The sequence below is a fragment of the Gallus gallus genome, chromosome 4 (genome assembly GCF_016699485.2).
Source record: "Gallus gallus isolate bGalGal1 chromosome 4, bGalGal1.mat.broiler.GRCg7b, whole genome shotgun sequence".
NCBI lineage: Eukaryota > Metazoa > Chordata > Aves > Galliformes > Phasianidae > Gallus > Gallus gallus.
The window spans coordinates 63683173-63710200 of NC_052535.1; the positions used below are offsets into that span (position 1 = coordinate 63683173).

At 33.1% G+C, this 27028-nt stretch overlaps 1 protein-coding gene across 11 annotated transcripts in view; it reads left to right on the top strand.

Moving 5' to 3' along the window:
• SGCZ (sarcoglycan zeta) overlaps positions 1-27028 on the top strand; it is a 360204-nt gene that overhangs the window by 306583 nt on the left and 26593 nt on the right. For all 11 annotated transcript variants that reach the window (XR_005859307.2, XR_005859308.2, XM_040699469.2 and 8 more), the window contains 2 exons: positions 2637-2759; positions 21910-21982. Coding sequence is in view for 9 of the 11 variants with exons in the window: in XM_040699469.2 (XP_040555403.1) it covers positions 2637-2759; positions 21910-21982 (196 nt within the window). In the remaining 2 variants the exon portion in view is untranslated. The remainder of the gene's footprint in view (positions 1-2636; positions 2760-21909; positions 21983-27028) is intronic.

Below are 27028 nucleotides of genomic sequence, written 5' to 3' on the forward strand. Positions count from 1 at the left end.
TAGAGGCATTACTTCTGGTGCAGATCTCATATCCTGGAAGCGTCATTAGTTTTATCATTTTATGGAAAACTGGAAAGGAGATAAATGCTGTGGGAACTGCCCAGGAAGAAAAAAAAGAAAAGAAAAAAAAGAACCCCAAACCACTTTATATTGTTGCCCACAGCAGAAAGTGTGATACAGGGCATCACCAAGCAAAATATACATAACTACAAAATTTATGAAGAAGAGATTCAGCTCTGCTGGTTGGGGAAATCCAAATGGGGTAGCAAGCTATGATGACTGTACATGCTCTCCATACAGTGAAAGAAACCATTATCTGCTACCCAGGATTTGTTCTTCCATCTTCAAAGTTATATTTTAATTGTAATATTGACTTCGAAATGCAAAACTTTAAAAACATGAATTCAGTTCAGTTCACACAGTTTCTGCTTGAAATTTTATCTGCATTTGTTTTAATTCTGGTTGCAGTATTATAACTCTCTCTGTATCCATATTATATATAACACTCAGTGTTTTTTACTTGCTACCATTTTTAATGCATCTGGTTTAATAATAGTTTCAATTATGCGACTACTGCACAGCAAGCCTATGTTTATAACAGTATATGTGATATATGGATGAGTATAAAATATACATCATCTATATACTTTAAATGAATTAAATTTTGCAGAATTGTATTTATTTAATTATTTAATTAAACTTTATAGAACTGAAACAGCAAGTAAATAATTCTTGCCACAAAACAACAAGAGAACTTGGTGTAGTTTTGCCTTAATCCAGGTTAAATATATAGAGAAGTAGACTGTATATTCAGTATGAAGTCCATTTATCTTCAGTGGAGCTGGAAAGTTTTTGTGTGATCAAATGTTTGATAGAAATTAAATTTCCATAAGGAATCTGGAACTTAGATTTTCTTCCAAGATTCTGTCAACTGATGTATTCTTTATTAAAGGACATACAGTCATCTGGATAATCTGATAATAAGCAGTGTGGTTGCTCTACAAGTTGGAGCTGTAAAATTTCAGGTTTGCTTTCTTCATACACAGAGAGATGATTCTCTCTTTGTTGGTACTACTATTAGAAATTCAGAAAATTATTAAATATGTAGATTTGTAAAGTGTTTTTGGAACATAGCAGAGTGCATTACAGCTGAGAAGATAACACAATAATACACTGCACGTGCAACTGATTACTCGTATTTCAACTGGGAAATGAAAATGTAATGAAACAGAATTCCATTTTGATAGCGTTGATTACCCTGTAGGCAGTTTAACTTTTCCAAACCATTTCAGAACAGTCACATCTGGTTCCACATCAAAGAGATTAACTTAACATGTATTAATTTTTTTAGTAATCTCTCAAGTGGCTTGAATACACTAACCACTCTTTCAACAGTAACTAATACCAAGCATTGCACTGTTAATACCTGGGTGCAATGTAAATTAAAAGCATAAAAAACTGGAATTAATATTTTAGTGGTAGTTTGGACAACCTGCATTTCTTAATAGAAAGATTTTTTTTTAATAGCTGATTCTGCAAATTAAGGGCTGCTATTGCAGTTCTTCACCTCAAATTATGTATCACATTTTTTGTATTTCTTCTTATATATTTTGATAATGTACTTGTATATATTAAACTGAAAAATTCCACAAAATGGAAGTAAACCAATGATCCAGATTAATAAAACTGAAATAATAAATGTGGATTTATTTGTCACTGAAGCCTTCTAGGAAATTTTTACCCATTTGTACTGATAAGTTGTTCCAGGTGTACATTTTAAATTTAATTTGAATTAATGAGAAAATTGTTAGATAATTATTTCCTGAAATCTTGAAATTTTCGTTATGCTGGTTATGCTTTATTCTGTTCATCACTTTTAAACACTACTTTCAGAACAAAGGTTTTGCTTTCACTGATTAATAAAGTAATTTTAAAAAGTAGTTTAGCAGACAAAACGTGAAGAATAAAGATAATGCCCATAAATTACAAAGCACTTGAGATTTGGTACCTGCAGTTTTCTACACTGTCATCCCATAGATCTATTTGATTTCATAATTATTCTAGATCTTTTGAGCTTTGAGACATTTGGCACTTATGTTTCATAGAATCTGAAATAAATTGTGATGTCTCTCTTTTTTGTTGTCATTCATTTTTGTTATTCTGCTGTTCAAATTTGCAATAGAGCTCAATGAGGAATATCATTATCCTCTGCATTGAGTATCTGATTTTCATAATGTAGTCTCCTCTTTTATTTATTTTATTTATTTTTTCCCATTGGCAAGAAACTGCACTTCTGGCTGAACTAACCCCTGAAAGCACGTCTGTACTGGCATTTCATCAAGTTCACAGAGTTTGTGTACATTATGAATTCTTGTGTTACCTTCCACATGACACTGAAATTGATGTTTTCCACAGTTATTTTAAATTTCATCTTGGTGTAAAATAATGAAAAACTCTCTAATTTACTCTCTATATTCATTTAACATTACTTTGCAAGACAAACTATTTACCAGTCTTACAGAAAGGAAACTATTTGGCAAAATCCTCATATATATGTTTAGGGTACTCTGTGCATGCAGATGAATACTTTTGAAATTTACAAAATTTCTTAGATAAACCATTCACTTTCCTTTCAGGAGCTGATGCTGTGGAGGCCCAGTGTAAGAGATTTGAAGTGAGGGCAAGTGAAGGTGGAAAAGTATTATTTTCTGCAGATGAAGATGAGATAGTCATTGGAGCTGACAGACTGAAAGTAACAGGTATGTTAATTGTAAGGTTTCTAAATGAATGTTAGTCCTCTCCCACTCCACTCCCCTCCTCTCCTCTTACTCACTTCTCATTCCCTGACCAACCAAAAGATATTGCATAATCCAAATAGTGAATTCCTACAAAGGCAGCTTTGAATTTTAAGTCTGCTTGACCAGCCATGGTAAAAATTACCCTTGACACAAACATTTGGTTTTGTATGTTACTGTTAATAAAGCTTTTGTTGTTGTTGTTGTTGTTGGGTTTTTTTGTTTGTTTTTTTTTTTTTGTGGTTGCTCTGTCATCTGATTAGGTAATGGTGCTTCACAGTGGTAAAAGCTTTTGCTTTCTATCACAACTTTGATTGTTCTGTATTTGAAATACCAGGTCCAACTTCTGTGTGAATTAAGGGTATATACTCTGGTTTACTTTAGAAGGCTTGATTTAGAAGGCTTATTATAGTATGCAGAATACTTGTCCTGACTTCAACAGTTGTTCAACAGAACAAAAATGTAATTCTCACTGATGTTTTACTGTCATCATAACATGCATACATATATGGATAAGTTACACATTTGATATTAGACATGTGTTAGTTTATGAAAAATATCAGTTAGATTTGCTTCTAATAAATGCTTTAACTTTGTATTAGACAGTTTTACTTCAATTTAACACCAGGAATAGGACAAAAGTACACTCAGGAAGACCAGGGTCAAACTGATACTGAATTTTCTTTATAAGCTTTAGCATAAATTAGATTGTTGCTTGCCAGTATTTATGGGTAAATTTTCTTACACAAAATCACAGAACTACAGGGACCTTAAGAGATCATTGAGTCCAAAACCTCTGCTAAAGCAGGTCCCCTACAATAGGTCACACAGGTAGGTGTCCAGATGGGTCTTGAATATCTCTGTGGAAGTAGACTCCACATCTCTGGGCAACCTGTTCCAGTGCTCCAGTACCCATTCATTCCTCTCTGATCTCTGTTGATCTTCTCTGGAGAAAGGATTTTTTCAGTACTAAACAAAAAGAAAAAACTTTCACAAGCAGACAGTAGCCAATACTAAATTTTATCTATTTTCCAAATTTGTATTTATGAGAAGGATAAATGAGTGTTTGTTGAGTCAATAGTATTCTTCATAGTTAGTAGATTTAAAATAAGTTTTTTTTTTTTTATAATAAAATGTAAGAGAATAACGAGAATAATGTGAGAGGAAGAAGAGGGTCATATTGGAACCCTATCGAGACTCAAGCTTGATCAGAATTTTAAATTCTGTGAAGGTTAATCTTAAACATACAGTTGACACAGCAGATTTCAAAGTGTCTGCCATCATTTACAAAATAAAATATCTAACATATGGCACAGAGGATTAGATTTACTGCCATTAAGAAATCTGATCATATGCTGTGGTTGTATTAACAGTGCACTGCTTAACTGACTTTAACTTCAAAGTACTTTGAGTACCCACTGCACCTGTTGACTTCAGTGGTATAAGAAAGCGGAGGAGCTAAAGTAAATTTGTTCATTGATGCTTAGTATGGCATACAGAAGTGCTCCTTGCAAAAAGAACAGAACTACACCTGTTTGTAGTACATTTATTTTAAGAACAAAATAAAAATAATTAAAAAAGTAAAGTCTAGGAAAACTTAAGTTAATGCTGCTTTGGTGCGCTCATCTGTGATTCAGGGATTTCTATGTACCTGTCAATTCACACCAAACATCTCACTACTAGAGTTGGTTTTCATTTTGTGGCTATGATGAAAAATAAAAAAGCACTACAATTATTTTAGTGTTATAAAGTTGACTTTGATATTAATTACTTCCACGCTAGGAAAAAAAAATAAAGAAGATGAAATATATGAAATATTTAGTCAGCTATTAAATATCACATAGGAAAGGATGGCCGTTACATAGAGTCATCAAATTGTTCAGGTTGGAAAAGACCTTAAAGATCATCAAGTCCAAACACGACCTAACCATATTACCCTAACTCTAACAACCCTCTGCTAAATCATATCCCTGAGCACCACATCCAAACAGTTTTTAAACACATCCAGAGATGGTGACTCAACCATCTCCCTGGGGAGCCTACTCCAGTGCTTAACCACGCTTTCACTAAAGAAGTTTTTCCTGATATCCAACATAAACTTACCCTGGTCCAACTTGAGGGCATATTGAAAGATTTACTAGTTTCTAAGCATTTTTATGTAGGTCTGGGGATTAAACACAAAGTATGTATTGTTAATTTTCAATTTTCATGGCAGTTTGTTTAGAAAAATACATGAAGGTATGTTGTAATTGCAAATTGAAGGAGTAATTCATTTTTAAAAATCCTTTGAAAATCATTGTTTTAAGTATCTATTTGGAAATAATATAATGAAGTTGGGATCATTGTTTCTAATCTCTGGTTAATCATCTTGTTGACTTACTATCTTATAAAAAGGTTACTTCCAAAATTTTATACTTCAGATCCCTAGGGCCCAGTTTATGTTAACCCTTATGCCATTTTATTAGACAATAAAAATATTCTACAGGAGGAAGGGAAGAGTATAAGATAGAAGAGCATTTCTGAAAGGCATACACTGAAAACTGTTATATCCCTGTTTCTCTATCTCTAAAAAGCTTTTTGCAGCAGAATTACTAATCTCTAGCCAAATGATAAAGCTGTAATGAGCTGTAAAATGCTTTACTGTTTACTTCAGTCTAAAGCTGAAATTACTGAAAATAGATTTCCAGGAGGAAAATAAACATCGTGCAATGCTTGCAAAGTATTAAAAAAAAAACATTTCCCAGGTTTGTAAAATAAAATTGGTATCTTCATGATAAGATAAAATAACAAAACATTTATTTTGGTCTCTCTGAATTCTGGAAGAAGGTTGTGTAATACCTTTGAATTCTTTATCAAACACTTTAAAGGTGGTGAGTCCTTGCTGGATAGCAGAGAAAACGAAATATGAGTATCAGAAAGCAATAATAAGCTGTTCTATCACACATATCACAAATACAAATCTATTATAATGCAGGATAATTTTTTTCACATTTGTTTTTCACATATCATATGTTATGATATATGTTTGGCCATTTTAGGCCAACTGCCCTGGTTTTGTCCCCTCCCATTTTCTTGTGCTCCCACAGACCACTTGTTCATAGGATAGTACATGAAACCAAGAAACTGAAATATTCCTGGCTCCGTATAGCACTGTTCAGCAACAACTAAAACATAGGTGTGTTATCAGTGTTGTTTTTCTCCCAAAGCCAAAACATAGCATCATGTCAGAGGCTACAAAGAAAATCTATTCTGTCCCAGATGAAACCAGGACAAAAAATTTTCATGGTATGTGCACGTTACTACAGATTGTCTTCTGACTTTTTTTTTTTTTAACCAAATATGTAGTTAGCAGTTTAATAAGATGCACTAGATAAAGTAGAGTTAGTGGTAGTAGAAGGAATGCAAAGACGAGCCATAAAAACTTTGCAGGCCACTGAGACCTGCTATAAGGCTTCTTCCTTGTCAAATAGTGAAGTTATGTAGAAGGGCAGAAGAGAGGGAAGGACAGTAGGAGACATTCTTCAGTTTTGGTGGAAACATTCTCACATTAATAACAGGACAGATATGTCAAATCTACTTTTACACCATAGTAGTATCAGGTGTATATACTTCATTACACTAGACTTTATGGTTATAAGGAGTTTAGCATGGCTTTGATCAAAGTTGTATACTTCATTGGATGAAAGATCAGAGCCTTGATGTATCAAGGAAATTCCAGAATGTACTTCCACACTTTTATTCTAATAATGTTCTAGTAATATCCAGGATTAACATGTAGATGAGTTTATCACTACCTCAGTTTTGATTTTAAGATTATATTGTAGGACTGTGAGTCTGCATGTAATTGAAATATAGAAAGGTCTTCCAAAGTAGTTAAAATGAAATGATAAAGTAGAAATATGGCTTATGGCTATAAAAGGTAATACAACAAAAAATATGGGGAAATATATATGAATTACAAATTAGATTGACAGAGCAGAATTAAAATTTTTATAACAAGTATCAAAATGTAGAAAAATAAATGCTTATTTGATGTACATTGTTATGACAATAGATATGTATCTAGTTCCTTCAGAGACTGACTAGGAATTTTAGTATGAAGAGGAGAAAAGATCTGGGATTTCCTGTGTTCAGTTGGTAGGTTCTGATTTAGGACAAATAGAGTTTGGATTATGAAGTTGCAAGAGACGAAGGGAAGCACTAAATCACTTTAATCTCACTTACTCAGACAAGTTATAAGTGATCATAGTAAAATTACTGTATTTGATATTGCAATAAAAACAAGCCTTTAAATAGATGTAACAGACTCTCAGGATCTTGAACTCTGAATGAACCAGGATTCTTACATCAGCATTTGTCAGTAACAAAAATGCATTACATATATACAACTGTTGTGGTTCCCAAATGATGAGTAAATAATGTGTAATTCAAAATGTACTGAGCAAATAAGATTTCTGATGAGCTTATTTAGATGTCAAGGAATCACTTAATGTCCAGAATTTTCTGCAGAACCCTGATTACTATTACTGGAAGTTTTGTGGGCAGGTTAAAAGTAGTGAATCTAAATAAATACATTTCTTATTGAGGATATTGCACAGATACATTTATGTCTTCTTGTTAAGCATGGAATGTGTCCCCAGCCAGCTCAGATTACAAAAAGTGTGTGCTTACATTAGCCTGCAGGTGAAATATGTAGGTTGTTGGAGGACTGTGGTTACCTAAGCACAATGGCAGTTGGTTTTTAAGGAGAAGATTTTGAATTTTGAGAGTTTCAGAAAAACATACTGAGGAAAATAGTGACTGGACTATGAATGTATGCATAGAGAAAGAAGCCTTAATTAAAGAAGTTTCTCTGCAAAGGAGTAGACTCAAAAGGAGAAAAATGTGTAGAAGTTTCTGTAGTCCTGCTAGCCCAGGAAAATATATTCAGGTTGCTCCAGTATTCCACTGAGAAGTTCTCAAGATGATTGTGCCCTACAGCCAGAGATGTAGAGAGAGACAACATATACTCAGACAAGAGAATGGAAAAGTTAATAAAGAAAGACATAAATAAAATGCTAGCAAAATGATGCTCTTCTGATGTTTAGGTAGAGGAAAATCATCGCCTGTCTGCTACCTGTCAATTATTCTATAACCTGTACTTTCTGAATGGCTTTCCTTCCATATTCAGCTTTTTTCTTTTCTTTTTTTTTTTTTTCTTTCTTTCTCTTTTTTGAGAGCAGTGGTGATGTCATGCATTATAAGAAAAGACATATTTGTATCCCTTCCTCTTCTGGGCTATCACCTGTTTAATATTTTTTTCAATAGCTTTTATGTTTTTGAGATGTTTATCAACTTTTTGAGCCATTCCTTCAGAGCATAGCCACCAGCTTCTCAAAGTTTGTGAAGAGACTATTTGCTCTGCTCTGGTACAGGACAGTATTGATCAAAAGACTGATTACAACTTCTGGATTTAAATTGGCTTTCTGGTGAAACCTTTCATACCAAGACTAAGATATTAGATTTTGTAGCAAATCTAAGAATAAGTATTTTTAGGAAAAAAATTCTGATGTTTGCTTCATATCCCCAGTGATATTTCACATTCCCTGTTGAATGACTGTGCCAGTGTTCAGAGGTATAATTCAAAGCATTTCTAGTTTTCAGAAGACAGAATGGCATGATACCAGGAAAGTTCACATGACCTAAAGAAGCATTGGAGCCCAGTAGAAAATAGACCCATTATTAGTAAAATGAGCTAATTCTTAATCCAAACCAACTTGTTTTGAAACAAACAGTAAACATTCAGAAGGGTTTGATACAGGAAGTGGGTGTGAACTGGATTCCGATTTTGTAGTAAAATTCTAACTCCTATAAAATAAAGGAGCTAAACTTGACACTTACCTGCCCTCGGGCTTTGGTAGATTTGAAAATACACATTTAAATTACAGCGGTCAGTCCCATCTCTATTTTTAAGATGTAGCTATTCACAGGAGAGAAAGGTGAATCTAAAAGGAGCTTTTCTATTCTCACTTTATTTTTTTTCCTTAAAATACTTGCTTGTGACATACTACTGCCTGGAAACAAAATGCTATTGTTGGAGATAAGGGTTATGCTGTAAAATACAGTAGGATTTAGGTTCAGCAGAGGGTATTTTTCTCCAAATATACATGCTATAATGATACTGCAGGCCAAAAATACCTTCCTTATACCTATTACAGTTTTCAAGTTAAAAGCTGAGAAGATGAGCTCATTTGGATTTCAGTTTGTCACACCTTCAAAACAGGAGGAATGCTTTTATGCTTTAGAAAATATCACCAGCAGCTGACTTTAAAAAATAAAATAAAAAATATACAGTAGTTCCTCTTACTGTGAGAGCTGTAATACATGTCAGAACTGCACTTCATTTTCTCTTAATCCCATGTGAAATCACTACAGAGTGGCTTTTTTAGTTTTATCTGATCTTAAGGTGAAACTTTTACCCAACTTTCACTATGAGCTAATGCATTTAGTAGACATAAGTGGCATGGGGAGATTGTGCAAGAAAATGTCATGACGTGCATCATACTTACAAAACTTGTGTCAATGAACTAAACATGGGAATCATTTTAAATCTAAATTTAGGTAGAAATAGCAGGAAGAATATAGAAATGTATCTTAATTTTAAACCAAAGACAGAAATACAGAAAACTGGGAATATTCTGTTATTGAATAAGCACATTTTTCTGTCCTCAGAATTTATTTATATTTTTACTTTAAATATTCAATATATGGCATAGTCCTGCAATGTGACCCAGAATTTTTCTTTCTTCTGAGATGGAAAAACTGTGAAGAATAAACAGGTAGTGGCATAGTCTGTAATTTGTATTTCTGACTTTGGATAAGAAACATTGCATCGCATTATTCAAGTATTCACAAGGAGATACTGCATGAATACATGACGAAGCTTTACTAAGAGAAGTTAGCAGCTTTCTACCACACTTTGGACTTTGCTGTTACCTGTAGAGCTATTTATAAATCAGGTAGGCAGGCAGAACTGTGAAGAATGTAGATTCAAATCATTTCTGCTCTGCAATACATCTCAAAGCTTATTCATAGCAAACTCTATAAGCTAGGAATAATTTCACCCATAGGAAGCCACTCCAGAAAAAAAATAAATCGCCCACAGAAATATGGCCTGCAGCCTTCAGCCTACATTGAGAATTTAAATTCCTATCCTCATTGTGGCTAATGACAAGTTTACATTTCACAGTGTCTGACAGCATTAAATTCAGCACACCAAGACACAAGCATAATAAGCCATTTTTTGGGCTAAAAAAATATCACAGGCATTTACATTTGAATTAAAAGTATGTAGGTCACTCCAAAAGTAAAGCTTATAAATATTTAATGAGCAGGAGTCAAGTGGATGGGGCCAGGCTCTTTTCGACAGTGCCCAGCAACAGGACAAGTGGCAATTGGCACCATCTGGAACACAGGAAGTTCCATACTTACATGAGATATAACTTCATTCTTTTGAGTGTGACAGAGCACTGAATGGGCTATCCAGAGAGGTTATGGAGTCTCCTTCTCTGGTGAAATTCAAAACCTGCCTGGACACTTCCCTGTGCACCCCCTGTAGGGAATCTTCTTTAGCAGAGCTAAAGAAACTGAAGGACTGGATGATCTCCAGTGATCCCTTCCAACCCTTGTGATTCTGTGACTTATCTAGGAATCTTTGACAGCATAGCGAGTATGATTATCACCAGGATCAGAGAAGTTTCTAATTATAGAGCTAATATACTTTTTCAAAGTTGCATTCAGCTGTTCCACTGTAAAAATGTATGAGTTTTCAGTTGTGAATCATCTATGAATAAAGTACATGCCTCTTGTATTTAACTGTCATTTCAATTTCAGTAAATAATTCATGATAGTGCTTTGGTCATGATTACTTTGTTGTGACTTGTTAGGATTTGAAATCCAAGCTGTTCTGACATGCATCAGAAGTATGTTTGTTTCATTATTGGATAAACCTAATTCTTGAAATTTAGTTGTGTATGCAGAGCTTTGGATAAGAGTACCAAGATGTATTTTGCCATACCCATTTTCAAAACATCACAACAGCAATCAGTCTTGTCAGTAAATTCATTCTATACAAAATTTGCTGAAAGCAAACATAGAAGAAATTATATTTCTTCTCCAACCTTGCCAACTCCCACTGAATGGAATTCAAAATGGAGCTTGAAATCAGTTTAAGCTTTGCCTTCTAATTGTATAGGACCAAGAATGAGCCCTGAACAAATGCATTAAATTGTCACTTAAGTTCACCAAAGCATTATATGTAATCTGGACTCATTAATGAAGTAGTCAGTATTTTTGCAGTCTTTCTCTTTTTTTTTTTTTTTTCTCCATGCAACTATGAATTACATAGTTTTTTGTAATATACATTTTTTCTCATTCATGGTATGTCATTACAGTTGTCTCATTGTTTTAAGCACATTTACAATTTCCAGAGCTCTACTATTCGTTCTGTGGATTTGAGTCTGCATAGCCAATAGCTAAGCATTCTGGCACTAATCCTACAGTGCATATGAGCTAGAATTTTGGTCCTATGAGTTATACGACTGGAGCTAAAACACAGTGAGGAACTTCACAACACTGGAGTAATTTATTGCTGTTAGGATCTTAGACTGTGGCTTGAGTCACTTGGTTTTCTTTCTGCAGTAATTATCACCCTTATTCTATTTTAATTTATGAATAATTTAGAAAAGATCTCTTCCTATTCAGTACTTAAATTCCTTGAAGAAAACGTATATTTTACTTTCCTTCTTTGCTTATAAATGAATCTACTTTCACTAGTATATTTTATGCTTAGCATATTTCTAAAAGTCACTCTCATTGATTTCACTGACTGTCATTTCTGATCTTAGTGATTTTTTAAATTATCAATTTTAAATGGACACAACTGGAGCTGCCTCTTCCACGTCACGTGGTCCCTCCTCGGAGGGAACGAGCAAAACTAACCCCCTGGACACAAGTATTAAGCTGCTTAGATGTTAGTTATTTTTTAAATTATCAATTCACATTGTAGAATTCTGCATAGCATTGTACAATCTTGTGCTCACAAATGTCTTTCAGTTCTTCTAGGCAGCTTTATTTCTTTACAAATGCCAAAATGTCATTTAGCTAAGGTGGAGACTTTTCCCTTAAGACTTTTCCTACCATTATTCTAAAACCATCTGATAAAGTGTGATAGAAGTGATGGCAAGTGCTATAGGTTACATTGCTTACAGTGTAACTAGAAATAGTGCCCTTCATGCCCTTTTTCTTCATTACTTTCTGCGAAGCAAGTTACGGTTGTCAAAGGTCTACATACAGCAACATGTAAAGCTTTCGAAGTACCAGGCTACCTCATACCAAAGCACAAGATGAATGCAAGATGCAAAATTTGAAAGTATATTTTCCCATAAACTGGGAAAAGGCACAAGTTTGAATTGATAGTTTCATCCGAAAGAATTTTCTCATTAAACATCAGAGAGAAACATTTTCTTGAAATATTTATTCTCATATCAAGTGAACCAGCTGCATTATTTTTGCTATTTTTATCTTAGCAGAATTACCAAATGATGGACAATTTTTAAAATGTGTTTTTACAGTCTCAGTGTGGAGTAGAGAAAACCCAATAGACAAAGCATACTGTGCAGAAAGAATATTTATCAACAAGTTTGTTTCATGTTTAAACTGACAGGACTGCTTTCAGGCTGTTTTATAGTTACGGGTTTTTTTTATTTTTTTCCTTCTCACTGTCATTCTTGGTCTTGCCTACCTAGTTTATATTTAGATTTAGGATTAAAGCAAGAGATCAATTACAGCTTCTGATCTTAAAGATTTAATGAAAATAGTCTTTTTTTCTTCATGACAACAAAACTCAGAATAATGTAATGTCGGTAAAGTATCAACCTGAAAAATTAGTAGAGATGTTAAAAGGAACTTCTAATGCAAAACAAAGAAAGGAATACAGGGGCGATCCTACAGAAAAACAAAACAAAACAAAACAAAAAACACAAAAAAGACAAAACCAACCAAAACATCCTATGCTAAGATGTCTGGAAGGTAAGGCAAAGTAAAAGAGTAGAAAGATTGAATCTAAAGGAAATAAATTTATTTTGAAGTCTTAAGATCATGAAAACAGGGATCTTTCCAAATAAGGATCTAAAAGCTGAATGACTGGACTGCTAAGCATCATGATAGAATGTTAACTGGATAGTGCAGAAAAATCTCTCTTGGATATAGTCTGAAGAGCAGGAAGAATTCTGTTTCGTCTCTTACGCCACCTCTGAACTTGGTCTTTTTAGACAGCTGGACACTAGAAATATATTATTTCTATAATTTTAACTTAACAAGTGCTAAATTGAAAAAGTGTTTTGATTCAAGACAGGTGTCAAACAGCATGATATTCTGTGCCACAGAAATGATAGTTCTGGTACCTGGTGTTCAGTATCTATTCTGGAAATGCCTAAATATAAAGAAGTTTAATTTCTAGGAGAACATGAACAAAAGGTGTTCCAGCTGGGACAGAGTTGAATTTTCATCATAATGTCTGCTTTGATATTATGTTATGGCTTTAGAAAATAAAAAAAAAAAAAAAGGACATTTCAGTTTCTCAGCTTCTCATACTGTCCTGCCAGTGAGTGAGCAAGGGGACACAAGAAGTTGGGAGAGGACAGAAGCAGGAAAGCTGGCCTAAGCAGGCCAAAGAGATACTCCAAACCATATGACATCATGCAAAAAAGCTTGAAAACAGTGAGGATTTGTCTCAGCAGGAAACCACTTATTTGGGACTGGGTGGGCATTGGTTGGTGGGTGTTGAGTAGTTGCTTGTGCATCACTTGTCTTGTGTGTGTATATATATATTATATATATTATTTTAACTGCTATCTTTTTTTCCTCTTCTTTTTTCTGTCTTGATATTTAGTTTTGATCTCAACCTGTGAGCCCCACTTTGTTTTGTTTTGTTTTGTTTGTTTGTTTGTTGTGTTTTGTGTGTGTGTGTTTTGCTTTCTTTGTGGTGCTGAACTTCCTGTGGATTTAAACAACATCAGGTTTCATTGGCAACTGACCACTCAGAATTTTGATGCAGAAGTAAAGCCTCCCTGTGCTGATTTAAGACTGACATTCCTTAGCAGCAAGGCAATTAAAAGTGCTTAAACCTTATGGTAAATGTATGGTAGGTATATGACAGAGTGACTGAGTCTATTCTGACTCACCAGCAGCAAAAGAGCAAACACCAGACTAGTGTTATGCCACAAGACTCACAGCAAAGCTAGACTGTTAAGAGGTTTGCCACATAATCTGAATTGTGGTTGTAATCCAGAGCCTGATAACTGCTCTGTGGTGACTGTTAGGATGAGCAGGGACAAATGATTCTGTGACCAGTTCAGTCCCATCTTGAAAATGGAGACCTACCTGTAAGTTACTGCTATTATATCCTTTTCCCGCAGTTTCTGTAAGGTATGCGAGAACTCTCTTGTCATTCTTGCTTGAAAAAAAAATGTTCAAGTCTTACTTTGAGGAAACCTATGTAACTTGGCCAAATTTAGGGTACTGCAGCATGCAATGATATCTTGTCCTGTGCAGAAAACATGCAATTTTTCTAGTGATTAATACAGATCATACATACGAATGTTTGCTAACATGGTCTTTGCTAGTATACAGTCATTGCATTTAATGGATGAAATACACCTGCATCCATTTTGTTGCTAAATTGAAAGGCTTGTTTCACTGTTACGCTGACTAGAAGGTGGGAATATTCTTAAAAGCCAACAGTATCATTATACATTTACCTTCTCCCAAATAACTGCAGAATTTCTGTTTGAAACTGCAGCAAAGGCATATCTAAGTCATTTGCCAGGCTGGAACGTGTTGTATTCAGCTGAGTAATTTTCTTCTAGAGAGGAACGCAAAGCATCAGTAAAGCACAGGAATAAAAAGAAGTCATAATAGGTGATAATCAAGATAACTAGTAGTAATATCTAATAGAAATTTGTGAAGAATTGACATTATATTTCTCATATTTCCCAAAAACATAAAGGCACAAAATGTATTATATAAATGCATCTCTATTTCAGTATTATTAAAGTACATGTGAGGATTCTTCTCACATTTTCATGTTTTCACAAATTCAAAAGTATTTCAAGTCATTTTTGCAGTGACTTTTAAAATACATACTATATACTCAGATACAAAGAATATTTTCAATGTGTGTTAGTGCCCTCTACAGGAAAAACAAATACACTTATTTTTAAATATTTGATTACAATTTATCAATGGTACTCTAATTGCTATATAGTAAAAAAGACATAGTAGATCTATTTTAAAAACCTGGATAATAACCCTACTGCTTCATCGTTTCCTTTTGCATAAATAAAACCCAAGTAAATTGTAAGAACACAACAGTAATTATCACATAAATGTAACAACTTTTCATTATGCTGTAGTAATGGTAATGTACAGAGCAGAAGTGAATGCATATTGTAAATGCATACAAAAAAAGCTTCCTTTGGAAATGTTGTTCATCACATTTTATAGATTCTTCTACCAAATCTCTATTCTTATGTGTTTGTAAGGTGTGAACAATATTTAGAAAACTGATGATGTTGCAGTCACACTCGTGTTCTACAGCACAGATTACAACATCTTGAGATTGGGTTTTTGAAACCTCCACTGCAGAACATAAAATCTCACTTGTTAGTACATAGTGCTAGTATATCAGAAAAGTAGAAGTATTACTGAAGGCAGAAATAGCAAGAAGTACAGAAATCAGAACAGTATAGATAATTGGGATCAAATAAGTTAAGTCTTTGACATTTTTATATTTTTGTAATTTTGTACAGTTTTGATGTCAGACAATATATAATTCACATTCCAGTTTTTAGTAAGACTATTTACAAGTATCTGCTGCTCATCAGAGTCAAGCTGGATCCTCATTCAAAAAGGAGTAGTTTTTGATCTAAAGTAGAAAGTGGTGGTGATCACCTGAAAGATCTTTGTTATTTCATGCTTTTTTTTTTTTTTTGGCATGCATGCATGCAAAGAGCTAAGAAAGGGCAGAGCCAGAAAACTGTACTTTTGATAATATTTTTTCAGCAAGTTAAAATTACTAAATAACTGAGATATAGTCTTTCATTTTAGACCTTGAAGCAAACTGCATTGACATTCCTGGCTATATAGTTCAGAAGCAGTACATAATAAGATCTTTTAGGAAGGTTCAAAATCGGGGAATATCACTAGTTGCTCTTGAAACTAGGAGATAAATAGCTTTCTCATTCCCACATTTACCTCTGCAGGATTCCAGTTTTTCCTTAATATTCCATACAAATGCAAGACACTTTACTTCTTGTGAAAATTGAGTTGAAATGTTTAGGTAATTAGAGTAGACTTGAAGTTAAGGCCTTCAGGTTCATATGCCATTCTTTCATATCCTAGGTGAGTCCACTGGTTATTGAGCTATTGACTATTTGATAGTCATCTAATTCATTGATTCATTCATTTTTCATCAAGGAAACAGCAATTCTAATTTGTTACTGATTATGTATTTATTAGAGTATAAGCCTATGCTTTTCACATCTTAGGGATAACTTCTAAAACCAACTAAAAACAATCTCCTTTTTTTTGATCAATTAAATACAAGAATAATACAATTTAAAGTTCAGTTTTTTGAATGCTGACAAGGACAACCTCTGCTGTTTTCCACTGCTGTGAATCCTGAATCCTTTGCATCATCTTAAGAAAAACAAAATGAAACAAAACACAACAAATCCAGACAATCATTTCTATTCAGGGACATAAATTATTGTTTGTCTTTTTTAGCAATTATTTCCTGTGAAATTTAAACATATGGTTTAAATATGTGCAATATGCCTAGCTTTTGTAGCCTTTCAAGGGGACTTTATCAATTCAAGCGGAAAATGGTTATAGTCAATCCTTCCTATTTATCTTCATCTGTCATGCATTGTATAGGAAAAATATGAATTCAATTATATTATTCCTATACTAATTTTTTTTTTCAGATTGATTCACTTTTTCAGCATAGTAAACTAGGTAAAGTGTTGGCCAAACAGATTTTGGTTGTCAACTTTCAAGCAAGTATGAGTTAACTGAATATATAGACAAAATATGGTTTCATTTGCACTGCAAGTTCTACCTAAGTGGGGTTTACCGCCCACCATTAGGACACAATATAGAAAGTACTGGTACTCAGTACAAGTTAGAATAATTTTAGAAGATTTTTGTTGCAATTTAACAAGTAGTCACTGGAGTGTGGATTTGCTTTGATCAAAATTTATTACACTAAAAACAATGAATTTATTGAAGTTACATTTCTTACCTGCATTAAAGGCTTAGTACAAGTCTTTAAGTAAGGTTTCTATAAAGAAAAAATATGCATCAAATGTTTGTCATGTTCAAGGTCCCTGAGTAAATCTAAATCATTCATTTCACAAATTACTTTTAAGCAATGGCTTATCTCTGAAGCCTTCAATTCCCAAGTGCCTGTGCTTTAGTTTACATATGATCAGCTGCATCTGGAGTCAGATGCCTAAGTATTGCATCTTTCTGCCTGCATTATACCTCTAGTGTGGCCATATCAAAACCATACCTGAAACATTCCTTTTTAGTCTCAGTCAGTTTTGCAGCTGAGAGACTGAGAAAGTCATGCCATTCACTTTGCCCTAGAACAACCCTATAGGATTTTTCTATAGGAAAAATCCAGTTTGTTTTTTTTTTTTTTAAATTAGAAGTACTTAATTAAATTACATTTCAAACCATTTATTAAAATTGAAAACCTTGAAGAGCTACACAGTCAACATGTGATCCAGAACATTCTGATTCCTTTGGGTCCCTAATTTGCACAACTGGAATAACTGGACTTTTAATAACAACAAATATTTTCTTTGGTCTTTCTATGATTATTAATATGTCTAGACAAATATTTCTGGGATTCATTTTCAGTCTGGCAGTCATCAACCTTTCCAAGGTCTTAGTGGTGAACAGTAGCTAAGTAATCCCACCAAGATACTATTAAATTTTTGTTATGTACACATGGTAAAAGAATTAAGAACTGAGCGTTTTTAATAGCAATTAAACTTTTAGAATATAAAGTCTGTTTTCAAGGTCCCTGCAATGGTAAAGCAATCTTAAGTACTCATATTTTTCTGTAAAATGTGGGGTCACTTTAACTTAATAATGAATTTGCAATGAGTTAAATGGCAAGTCTCAAAGATAAATAATTTAGAAATTCTTCTTTAAAATCTGTAACTCAGAGGACAAATTGTCATTAGAGTCTGGCACTTGCCAAATTGTTGCACTTCATCATATTCACTTGTTGTTTCCAAAAAGCCTAGGGAAAGATCAAGGCAGTAAGATTCAACTGCGCCTGTGATACTGCAATGCTACATAATCTGAGCACATCAAAATGCTATACAAATCCATTGTCAGTACATTTGAGGTGATTTGCTTGCAAGAATAATGAGTGGTATAATGTTAATATACAGTGGATTTTTCTCAGCAAAATAATTTATTCATTTTTTATTCTTGACTCATCAATTCTTTAGCCTATATTATTTTTGCGGAGTGTACAGGCTGTTTTTTTCATGCCTTTCAGTTATTAAGTGAGTACAAAGCTCCAGTGTTGTACTGTGAGCTAACTCATAAATCAAGGATCATTTGCTTGTTACATAAATGACAACAGTGCCTCCATGTATACATACATAAGTGAATATAAATCCAGCACCAAGTACCAACAATGTAATTCTGTTCTTTTTATGAAAGTCATCATTTCCCAAAGGCTGAATTTCAGTAACCAGTAAATGAAGCAGAAATTAGTAGTTTATACTGGTATCTCTGAATTCTGACTATTCAGTTCCAGTTTCAGTGGGAACAGATGTGACTAGTTTTGCTTGTATTGAAGGGACTACTTTGATCTGCTTTGTGTTAAAAGGAAAAAAAAAAAAAAAAAGGAGTATTTTAAACATATGCTGTGTATAAAACTGCTATGCTGAACTGGACTTCTGGCATTTTTGTGTTTTCTCCAGCAAACTCTACGTGTAGAGGCTGTTCTTTGACCAGTAGTTTGTCTTCACAGATGTTTCTTTCTTAGCAAAGTCTGTACTTAACTCATTCTTTCCAGTGGAAGATTGAAGTTGGAGTAATTTTATTCAGTTAAACTTAGCGTTTTGGTTTTACATCCTTTGCACATACTCAGTGCCCTTGCTATTTTATTTCCTCTGAAAGGTTCACTTTCTGTAGCAATCCATTCTAACTCACATTCCTTTGAGTTCAGTTCCCTAACTACTTCCTTTTGAGATACACTTGAAAGGGCTTGAAGGTTCAAGTCTTTTCTCTTTATCTTAATCTCTGACTGGAATTTGACTTATCTCAGAATAGGTCTTGGCTATGATTCTGTAAGTCAGGGAATACAATTATTATATTCTTCTGTTATTTCTGTAAAAAAATAAGCATTTTACCATTGCGAGCAACTAAGTACCTAAAATACATTCTTCCATTAAAAAGTCGTGTTATTCACTTTGAATCCTGATTTGTATTGTTATATAAGTACAATTCACACACACAAAAAAATCACGTTTTTCTAGCACCATTTCCTGAGTAAAACTGAACTGTGTGATCTAACTTCCAATTGGAGCACTATAAAAGCAGAGTTGCTATATAATAAATCACAAATTAAAGAGTGCCCTCCTATAGTTTTTCTAATGTTCTGTATTTTTAAGTAATGCTGATCCATGTCACCCATTTACTCTACAGTCCCTTTCCACTTTTCTTGATCCTACTGTTTTACTGCAGTAAATTCTGGTTGGATGTTTCTCATTTTCCTTCCTAAAAATGAGATAAGTTGCCTGAGTTTCTTCCAGTGTAAAGTAAAACAGAGATGTTCCTTGAACTTCCTAGTTAAGAGCTTACTTTTTGAGCATAAAGTATTTACCATGGGAACGGTTATACTTTCAGCTTTGGTGGCAAAAAAAAACACAAGTGGGATTATGTCTTCATATAGTACAGTCTGCTTGAACAAGACCATCTTTCATTCCAAATTTCAGTTTTGTAAGGTAGGAAAATGGCTTCTAATTTTAAACAACTGCTGCTGAATATAAAACTGTTAACATTAGCTTAGAAATAGCTGTTGATGATATTTTTTTATCAGTTTTTGCCAATTATCTCCGGCACTTTTGATTGATTTGGTGCCTGACTCATCACTGTTCTATATATCTTTGCATTAATTCTCCTCTTTCAAATATTAGAGATATGGCTTTCTCATAAGGCTGACATTCTGCTCAGTTATTTGTATCTTCATATCCCATTTCCACCTTCAAAAATACAAAAAGCCCTTGGCCTTGTAAATATTCAGTTTTGCTGATTAAAAGAGTTGGATGGGATCTGGAACCACTTTGATGTTTCAACTCCATTGGAATTTTTGCATGCTATTATAGATGGGATTTCAGTTTGGAAATAAATTGGAGTAAAAGGAATTCACGCTATATAAACATGCTACTCCTGTCTCTTAAAGGTAGCAAAATTGCCAGGAAATGTTAGGTTCAAAAAACAACAACAACAACAACAAAAAACCATTCTACATAGTGCCTATATGAATACTTTTATATATAAAGAAATGCTTCTTTTTTCCTGCTTATGGTTCTTCAGAACACTCAGCTTTGTTTGCTTTGTTTGTTTATAGCATACAGATTGGCTTCTTTTCTTGTGACATCTTCAAAGCTTCAGTTGTAATGAAATTGCTTCCAGTATGCTTTGCTAAGATACTTATAATATACATTGTTTTCTGGAGAAAAAAACCTAAAACTTCATTTCTTTCAGAAATCACTTCTTCCTCTCTTGAATTCTCTGTACTGGTAGAGTATTTGACAATGAAGATTTTTTTTGTTTGTTTGTTCTTATGAAAATGGATCTTAGAAGATGAATAATAATGATGACTTTCTGCCTTATGTATTTTCACATTTAATTATATTCTGGGACTTCTTGTTCAGGACATTTTCTCTTAAAAACTGTAAACCAGTATTGATTAAACATTCTGTGGTTGTACTTCCAGCTCCTGGTAGGATTAATTTTCTAAAGGTTATTCATTAATCGCCAAAATTTTAAAACATCTATCTTAATTAAAAACCAAAATATCTGTTCTGAAATATTTAAATATTAAAATAATTTAAAATACTGTATTGTATTTACGATTGAAACAATTACAGAATAACTGGTCATATTGACCACAATTCACACAGCCATTAAGAGAGACTGTGTATTCTTAATAGATTTCAGGTCTCAGAACACAAGAAAATGTTCTGTTCCTGAAACACAGCGACTGTTCCCAGCATATTTATGAAACTATAATTATGCTAGAAAGTTTCCTTTATCTTATTTCTAGTGAGAGAATGTAGATAAATCACTTGTTTTAGATATATTTCTATTCAGTTCTTTTGTATTTATTGTTCATTGAAAAGTCTTTCATGTTACAGTTCTAGGCTATTTTCATTATACAGTGCCCATGCTATCTTTACAATGTGTAAATTTACAATCCCCTACCAAAATAAAAATAAAAACTTTAAACAAATAAATTAAGAAAAAAAAAAAGCCGCAAAAGACATCTCAAATCTATTTGAAAACTATGATTGAAGGAGGTTCTGGAGATGTGTCAGAGATTTAGGCTACCAACTTCAGATGGAAAATTGACATTTCAAATCTTTTGAAAGATTGGGATCTCAATTTAAGTAATCAAAATGAGCATCGTGCAAAAAGAGTAGTTAGTTTAAAAATGTGATTTTGTCAAACAAAATTAATTTTTTCTTTTCTCTGTCAACATTATCTATAAAGTGTTAAAATGAGCATTCAGGCAGGTCAACACTGGGAAGCTTGGATGTTTAAATGTTTTAAGATTTGTATTTGAAATTCATCTACTGATAAGCAGAAGTCTGTTGTTTCAAGTGATCAATCCAGATTTTGAATAGAAATGCTAACATAAATATGAAAAAATATTGATAGCTATTAATACGGCATTCAATTATATGTTTTATCCCAAAAATATCAATTTTGATATATTTTTATTTTCAAAGTAACTGTACTTTATTTTATTTATGTATTTTAGGCACAGAAGGGGCAGTGTTTGGACACTCCGTGGAGACACCCCATATCAGAGCAGAACCTTCCCAAGACCTCAAGTAGGTGTTGTTCAAAGAGAGTTGTTTTAAAATTAAGTATTCTTCAAAACTAATTACATCTTGATCAAAAGCAAATATTTACATAGTGATCTATACTGCCTTCTTAATGATTCTTACATATCCAAAACACTGTTAGACTCCAATTTATTCTAACTAGTCCAAAAAAACCCCACAAACTTCTATCACACAAAATGTAAAATACATTGCTTTTTGAAACAACTTGTCTCCTGTAGCAGAATCCTCAAGTATACTTTCCCCAGAATAGTCAGACTCTTTTAGGATCAATTGACAACAGCATTGATTAATAGCATCAGATGCACATTTTATTTTCTTATGAGCTGTCATTGAGTATATGTCTAGATAAACAGCTTTTTTTTTTTTTTTTTAAATAGTGTTTCCAGGTTGATGGTTTTTTTGAGTACTTCGTGCATACACTTCAAAAACTTATTATCATATTAGTCTACACTTGCAAATTTAAAATCTTCAGAGTTTGCTGCACTTGTTCACAAAAGTGTTAAAATAAGTAAACAGTAAAAAAATCAATTCTAAAACTTACTAAAACATCTCTACAACAAAAAAGATACAATTTAGAAATCTATATAGTGAAAGCTCTATCTTGAAGTGCATACACTTGCCCCAGTAAATACTGGTCAGTAGTTAATATTGATAAGGGGAATATATGACAATCACAGAAAATCAAAGGTCTTCCCTTTTGTTTTTCTCTGCAAAAGTGACAAGAAAAAGTTTTTGTTTGAATTCTGCTAAGATTTCTAAAATTTTATTTATATTTTGCTTTACTTGCCTAGCATTGTTTGCAGGTAATTGCTACAGGAAAGTACTGTTTAAATGTCCTAGCTAGTATTTGCAAAGATATTTAGGGTCACTGACAAGTAAGGACCATTGCAGAAATCATATGCAAGAAGCTGCCTGTGAGGACAGATTTTTTGAGAGACCTAGAACTTTGAGAAAGAGACTGGAACTTTCCATACTTCAAAGAACATGAAGACCAAGCTTTGTCTAATTATTTCTGATATTTAAATAATGATGCTAAGATGTAAATGTATGGTAAAACAGAAAGGCCTCTGTCTTCAGGATTAATTGTATTAAAACCACCTCATGTTACTTGTGCAGCTTTTTTTTTCAGAGATTCACCCCTCTTATCCTTTGGCTTTATTCATTAGCATGATGATTATTGCTGCTGAATGTTTTCCAACTCCACCACTCCATCTCAATTTTCCAAGGTGGACCTAATTAAGAAGAACTTTACTGAATCTTCATTCAGTTTTTTGTCTTCTTAATGGACTCAATTCATTTTTTTTATTAAAAAAAAAAAAAAAGAGAAAAAAACGGCAACCCTTGTTGTGTGGTCAAGCAGAACTAGTTTATGTGTAAGTGATTTTTTTCTTACTATATTCCATATATAATGTAGTCTAAAAGGTTTTGTATATATGTGCTGCTACATGTTAGTTAGGATTCAGTGATACTCCCTTTTTATAACGAATAGAACTACTATTAGGTCAGAATTCTCGCCTTTTGGCATGAATCTTTCTAGAAGGTAACCTACAGACCTTTTTTTAGCTTGTAACTTTAAAGAACTGCAAATAATCACAGCTTTGTATGATTGTTTCTGACAGTAAAAAGCAGGTAGACACTCAGATCATATATATCTTTGAAAACTCCAGTTACCACATATCTTTTTTTTAATCTTACTTCAAATGATTTTTAAAAATCCTTTAAAAAATAAAGTACAATCAAGCCCTGCAATACTTTTCCCTATATATATATATATATATATACATACACACATATATATATATTGCTGTTTTAAAATATGTTGTCAGAAAACAATGATTTACTATTGAAATGATTGTTTGCTAAATATGCTGAAATAAATCAACCCAAATATTAAGGCCTCAGGCCCAGTTAATAAAACTATATTGATATTGTGAAATGATTTAATCTTCCAAAACAGAATACTTACATCCTAAATGCAACTGGTCTTTGTCTCATGCTACATGCCAAAGAGAGTGCCTGCAAATATAGATAAACGTGTTTCAGTGTTCTGGTTTGGGTCCATTTATTTTTTAAGATTTTAACATACACTTATTCAGAGTGTCCAGCAAATAATACTGAAAATCTTTAAAGCATATATATTTTTTTCAAAATACAGTATCCCTGAGTCTTGTGATTTTTGAAGTTAATGGTGACATGAGACAGAAGAAAGTTTGCTGAGCTTAAAGTTTTTTTCAGTAGACACATACGTTTGCAGTTTGATAGCAGGATTCAGTGTATAAATACAAATACATTATGTTCATCTGAATAGTTATATACAGGTTTGAAAGACACAGAAATTTAATGTGATTAATTAAAATACAGATGATCCCTTAGTTTTTCATTTGAGAATACATTTTTAAGGTCAAATAATAAGCATCAAACATCAAGATATAAGTATATTTGAATAATAGATGTATATTTTATTCAAAAAAGATGTTGGAATAAAATTCATAACACTGGGTATGTAAAACAATTATCTGCTGAATTTAAAAAGTGGAAATTTTTGACAACCTTGATTACTAAGAATTAAACTGAACTATACAATTTCAACTACAACACAAGTTTCACAGTGTCTGAGCTGAAAGTTCTGGAATTTTAGCTCAATCTGTTCTGGACAAGGAGCCAGAAAGATGATGATTTATGTTAGGTTCAAGTTTCTAAAGCTTTGCCTCTCCAACACTCCTTGTTCTATATCCAGAATTTGAAGTCTTCAGTCAAAGAACCATCTGTAATATATGATATTAAAAAGTATGTTGTATAAAAAGACAACTCAGATAAGATTTAAAAGGATAGAAAAAAATTCCTTCCTATGTACCAAACCAGTTTCTTCGTTCACATCTTACATTTTCAAATAATAAGTAACAAGGTTTTGCTTTCAGAAAATACTTTATACAAAATCCTTTGTGAAAGCTGGTAAGCCCCTTTGTATTGAAACTCAAAAACTAATTAAATCTGACTTTCATTAACTGGGATAAAGAGTGTAAAAGAATCATACCTTAGAAAAGGGAAAAATATTTATATCTTAATAGTTTAATCTTCATATTTCTCTTGCTAACTTTTATCACAAGAACACAGTTAGGGAAACTAAACCACCAAATACAGGTTTTAAGCAATAGTGCATTAAAACATGGTGCAATAATAGGTAATATCTATTCATATAAGAGGCATACAGTAGTTAAATGCTGATAGCTTTGACCTCAGTAACCTTCTTAATAAGGGGGTAAATTACTTTGTTGTTGCTCTCTGGAGATAACTGCAAATCAAATCTAATAGCTTTTCTTCTCTTCTCTGTCAAGCCTCGCATACTATTGACTACCAGCTAATCCTGCAAACTAATGCTCGGCATAATGAGGTGTAAATTGATCAAGCAGTAAGGAAGAACCCAGGCTAGTAGGATCCTACTTTAAGTCGGACAGAAATTCAGAATCTGGTACCAGGAGTCTGTTTCACTTTGAGTTGCCTGTTGGTTTCTTAAGGACCCTCTTTTGTGTCACTTTAGGAGTAGTTTACTAACAGGACAAAGTATCTATTCTGTAAAACCCTGAAACCATGGAATACATTAGAAAGGAACTTTGACAATAAATTGAGAGCAGACAGAGTAACAATGAACAGGGATTCTCCTGCTCATCTGTTATACTCAGAAATCAAATAATAAAACAAATTTCATCAAAACTGAGAAGATGAAGTAGAGTGAAAAAGCCCAACTTATTTCATACATTATTCTTAAGAACTTCTGTTTCTGGCTTCCTTCTTAATATTAGTTTTTAATAAAGTGAAAATATTCAATATGTATATTTTTAGAATTTATAGTTGGTGTTCAAATAGTTATTTCAGTGTTTGGGCATATGTATTACAAAAATACACATTTGATTAGTTGAAAATGACAGTTGACTAGCTGTTCAAAATATGATATTTTTCCACATACATGTATGTACAAAATTGAGATAGGTGTAGTGAAAATTGGGAAAATTGACAGAATGTAATCAGCTTTACATTTATGTATTTATAAATGATTTTACACGTGTATACAAAGCAAAAGACATTGAGATAAACAGATAAGAAGGAAATAAGTTACAAATGTTAGTTCCTATTCAAATGGAATAGGCTCTTAAACCAGAAGAGTAATTTACTTCAGTGTTTAGTGAGGATAATTATATTTGACTCAGGAGAAGGAAAAACTCTCCAGTGGGAGATGGGATATGAAGGAAGAAAGTACTGCTGTCACAGTAGATAGCAAAATTTACTGAATTTCATGTCATTAATTTGAGGCGCTGGATAATCTGTCTGTACAGTCTACAAACGTACAGTTGGAAGAGTAGTGCAGTTAGGATGGTACTTTACAGGTGTTATAGTTGGAGAGATTATCATGGTGGAAAAGAGACAATCAAAGAAGAAATGCTTATCTCTATCTGAGGATCTAGGCTTGCAGTAGAAAAATCCAAAAAGGAGGAGTCTCCAGAAAGAGATCCTTTCCCCTGTGGTAGTCAGCCCTTCAATAGGGTCTAGACTCCACCTCTTCCAGTCACACAGGTGAATTGCCTTCACCTGTGCTCCCACGGCTGATGTAGTCCTTGCTTCAGGTGATCAATCAGTGGTTCAGGCCATGACTCACTGTTCCTATACACTGTCTCTTGTCTTTGCATGAGCTAAACACGAAAGCATGGTCAAAAAACTAAAATTTTCGAAGTTTTCAAACTGGAATAAAAGTAGTTTGAGTCTGATGGATTAGTAAGAGTAGCAGTTGTTGTGAAATGGATGGAAAAGTAGGTGAAATGTGTATTTTAGTAGGTCAGATCTTTGAGGCTCGATTCACTGGTATGCAATGCTTTGCAATATTATTTTGAAAGATTCTTAAAGGAAAGAATTACTAACAATTTGAAGATTAAGTAAAAATTGGGGTGAAATAGAAGGTGGCTAGATTATTCCAATCCAAAGAAATATTTTTTCCCTCAGTAAGGTATTTGACATTCTAGAAAACAGGAATTAGGTAGA